This window comes from Panicum virgatum, chromosome 8K (genome assembly GCF_016808335.1).
Source record: "Panicum virgatum strain AP13 chromosome 8K, P.virgatum_v5, whole genome shotgun sequence".
NCBI classification, from domain to species: Eukaryota; Viridiplantae; Streptophyta; class Magnoliopsida; order Poales; family Poaceae; genus Panicum; species Panicum virgatum.
The window spans coordinates 41,171,752-41,176,080 of NC_053143.1; the positions used below are offsets into that span (position 1 = coordinate 41,171,752).

The 4,329-nt window shown below is 44.8% G+C and overlaps 1 protein-coding gene and 1 non-coding gene across 2 annotated transcripts; one reads left to right on the forward strand and one right to left on the reverse strand.

Annotated features, from left to right (window-relative positions):
* Positions 1-2,260: 2,260 nt before the first annotated feature.
* LOC120645737 lies at positions 2,261-3,154 on the reverse strand. The gene has a single exon (XM_039922489.1). The coding sequence runs from the start codon at positions 3,152-3,154 to the stop codon at positions 2,261-2,263; it is 894 nt and encodes a 297-aa protein (XP_039778423.1).
* A 553-nt stretch (positions 3,155-3,707) lies between these two features.
* Positions 3,708-3,814, forward strand: LOC120646527. The gene has a single exon (XR_005664432.1). It is a non-coding gene; the product is annotated as a small nucleolar RNA R71 (small nucleolar RNA).
* The last annotated feature ends 515 nt before the right edge of the window (positions 3,815-4,329 follow it).

The window sequence follows — 4,329 nt, forward strand, 5'->3', positions numbered from 1 at the left end:
GAGAGGAAGAGGTGTGTAGTGTGTGTGTGTGTGTGTGTGTGTGTGTTCTATTCTCTACCCCCCCTTCTATTTATAGCAGGGAGCCCCCAACCGCAGCACCCCAAACCGACATTGTGAGCCAACAGGGAAGCGCCACGTGCCTTGGTTGAGGCGGTGGGGCCCACGAGCCTGGCCGGCCGACCAGGTAGGTCGGTCGGCCTGCCCGGGCTGCCAACCGCCCCCAACTTCCTGGAGTGGGCTTGTCTTGGTCTCCCCTTGTCCTAAAGTTGAGGCACGACCTACCCCAGCTGGGTTAGATTCAGTTCTTGGGCTTCACTTGGTCCATTTGAGCCTGAATCGGTACTCTGATATTTTCTGTGATTTTGTGTTGGGCCAAAGTGTGCTTGTAACTTGCATATTAGCTTGAAAACACAAATTGCATATTCTAAAAGGTAAAGTGTGATTTAGGAACTTTATTGGATAAGGATGCGTGTAAGAAATGCAAACTCTCATGATAATCTGATCAAGTTGACGCCTGGAAATGGTCGTTAGTGAGCGTCAACAAGATCCCCCAAGCTGTCCTTTGCTCGTCCCGAGCAAAGTGGGACAAATCAGGTTGTTGATCAGAAAATCACTTTGACTCGTACCTTACCTGTCATGTCATAGTCTGAAGCAAAGAGATTCATCTATAAGCTTAAATAACTTGCTTTTTAGTTGTCTTCTTGTCTTGGGCTGTTGAGAGTTAGAATGGTGCATAAAGCAGTACTTACTTGTTCATAGATCCTCAATCCATCTGGAGACACTTTTTTTTTGAAAACATGGCAAAGCTCCAGGATAACACTCTCGAGGCACTCATCTTGTATTTCCTTACCAGGGCAGTGTTTGCCTTTGATCTTCCCTACTACTACAAGCCTTTGTGAAGCTCAAGGTAGGATAAGAACAGGGCACACTTGTATTCTATTTATTGTAAAGTCAAAGAGACGATCCATGGAGAAACAAGTCATGCAATCTCGATCAAAAGGTGCAAGTGTATGAATGGATGGATAGATGGATGAATATGCCTTACTCCTTGAGGTAATGGCTTTCCTCTCTCGAATCATCCCTATCTCTCTTTTTTTTGAGACATGGTTACCTCCTTTCTCTCTCTCTTTTTTTTGGGTCATGCTTCTTTGGCATGCCATCTTTTCTCTTCTTTTTAGGGCAACCATAATCTGACTTTATTTTATTTCAGGAATATTCTACAAGAGAGACCAACAAGACATGGAGCATTTATAGATGTGAAGTGGATGGTGGTGCTAATTCCCAGTGTAGGAATATAACAAATGGATGGGACGTGTACGTGCTTATGATCGAGAAAGCATGAAGAGCATCTTACTAGGGTCACCCAATTTGACAAAACTCAAAAGAATATCAAACAACATATGTATAAGGGTTTTTCATGGAATATGACATATGGCTCTGGTAGGACATTGCATATCGCTGGGAAACTTGCCTTTTAATTTTTTTAAATTATCTTTTTTCAAAAACAACTCCAGACTTCAAGCATCACTAGAACAAGCTTGCATAACCTTATTTACCATATCTAAACTCAAAACAACTTAGACTCGGATCAAGCATATGCAACCCACAGAACTTTCAGGTTTATTGGCAGCATATTTGTATAACCAATGAATATAAACTCAAGAGAACTCTTATTTTCAAACTAGGCACAACAGACATGATAGAGCAAAGCAAAACTCATCCTTTCAACTTATCAAAAGGGAGTTAAAACATTCTTACTGTGCATCATGGAAAAGGGAAATAAAGCAGTAAATTTTTATTTTGTTTTTTGAAGTTTTTATTAATTTTTATTGAAAACAAATAAAGGGATACAGTTGACTTAGGGGAGGGAACCTCCCCCAAGCTAGCTCTTAGTTTAGGCAAAAAGTAGGACCTTTCTCCATACCTGATCAGGTTGAGGTCGTTTTGTCCATACCTGGAGAAGTAGTAGCGGTCGATGACATCTTGTTCTTCTTGCGCCACACCTTCTTGGTCTTCTTTGGTGACGTAGGTGGCGCAGGAACAGGGTCCTTTGATTTACCCTTCTTCTTAGACCTTTTTGAGTTTGCTGGATCTTCTTTCATAAGTGTCTTCATAAAAGGTATAAGACTATCTTTCTGAGAGGGTGTGACTTCGACTTCTTTGATTTCTGAGGATTTGGCCCAAATTTGACCCGGATCATCAAGCATTGCTCTTTCTTGGGTCGGAAGTCAAATTTCTCCTCTTTACCATTGATATGGAGTCAGATTTCTCCGGCCCCAACATCAATATGTGCATCTGCTGTATTGAGGAACGGCCGTCCTAGAATGAGAGTAGTCTCCTTTTGATTATCCATATCGAGTACCACAAAATTTACTGGGACAAAACAGTCCCGTACTCTCACGGGGACATCCTCAGTGATTCCTTCTGGGTGCCGTACTGAGGAGTCAGCCAATTGCAACTGCATGGGTGTTGGTGTCAACTCTGTGTAGTTGAGTTGGTCGAAGACCGCCTTCGGCATCACACTAACACTGGCTCCTAAATCACATAAGGCTTTGTCGAAGTTCTGTGCCCCTATCGAACATCTGATAGTTGGGAATCCTGGATCCTTCTTCTTCTCGGGCAATTGTTGAAGAATAGCTGCACTGCATGCCTCAGTGAGCTTGATTACTTCGGTAGTTGGCAGTGGTCGCTTGTTGTTAATTATGTCCTTGATATAACGAGCATAGGTCGGAACCTTCATCGCATCCATCAAGGGCATATTGATGTTCACTTGTTGTATTATCTCAACAAAGCAGCTGAACTGCTCATCTGTACTTGGCTTCCTTGCCCTCATAGGGAACGATAATACTTGGGTATCATAAAATTCATGCGGAGCCGTCTTTCCTTCATGAACCTTCTCGGGTTCCTCCTCCCGAGGTGGTTCTTCTGCCACCGGGCTTGCTTTCTTCCTGTTAACATGGTTAGGATAAGGCGGGTCTTGAGTAGTTTTACCTTCTCGTGTGGTTATCGCCTTAACATTCTCCAAAGCAGGGGGCATGGTAGCAGCCACTTGAGCTAGTTGAGTCTCAATCATCTTGTTGAAACTAAATTGATTCTTGATGGCAGTGGAGAATCCGTCCATCTTGGCATGGATGGTCACCATAGATTTGTCCATAGCGGCCAACTTCTTCTGAAGGGACTCACTGATCTTCGTTTGGCCGTAGACAAGATCTCTCAACGTAGGCTGGTTAGGACTGAAAGAATTCGAATTCCCATTACCTCCTTGGTAATATGGGCGTGGTTGATTCCACCCCTGACCTCCTTGTGGACGAAACCCATTGCCATTGAGGAATAGAGCTTCTTCTTGGGTTTCTAGGCAATTGTCACCTGAATGTCCAATATTCCCGCAGACCTCGCACGTCATGCGAGTTTCCAAGGCTTGAAGTGTTTGCATCTGGGCCTTATCTTGGGAATAATCCTCAAATTTCTTGAGGAGGAGATCAATCTTCATAGCGAGCATGTCGGCCTCCTTAACGGAGTGCATACCTCGCTGGCGCGGTTGGAGGCGATCATCGCTCCAACCTTGGTTGGAAACCATCTTCTCGATCAATGATGTAGCTCTTTCAATGGTCAGCGAGAAGAAAGCTCCACCCGCAGCGGCATCCACATGATCACAGAATGGCTATATCAACCCGTTGTAGAAGTTCTGTAGAATGAGCCAATTATCCATTCCATGGTGCGGACACGCTAGAATATACTCCTGAATCCTCTCCCAAGCTTCTGGAATTGACTCATTTGATGCCTGCTGGAAGTTCGAAATCCGACCACGAAGAGTATTGGTTTTGCCCGTCGGGAAGAACTTCGAGAGGAACGCCTTGGCACATTTGTCCCAAGTATCCACAACAGCCTTGTTAGCATAAAACCATTGCTTCGCTCACCCCAAGAGAGAAAACGGAAACAGACGGAGCCGGATTGCATCTTGCAATACACCCTTGATAACAAAAGTGCTGCAGAGCTCCAAGAACTACTGGAGATGAGCGCTGGCATCCTCATTGGCCCTGCCACAAAATGGGCTGGCCTGCACCATTGTAATGAGACCCGTCTTGATCTCGAAATTTTCTCCTCCAGTGTTAACCTCGGGTCCGGTCGGGACATGGCTAGCAGACGGAGCAGAGTAATCACGGAGTGTCTTCTGGGCCATAGCTCTAGGAGCTGACGATGATGCGATGACTGGATCGACTGCCGAGAGTGAGATCTAAGGAGGTACGATACGAGGTCGAACTCTTCTCAAAAGTGACTCTGGATCGGAATGAAAGTTTTGCGGCAGATCGAAACCGGTCATACACTACC

Coding starts and splice junctions, on each gene's coding strand:
- LOC120645737 (XM_039922489.1), bottom strand. CDS start 3,154: ATGGACAAATCTATGGTGACCATCCATGCCAAGATGGACGGATTCTCC.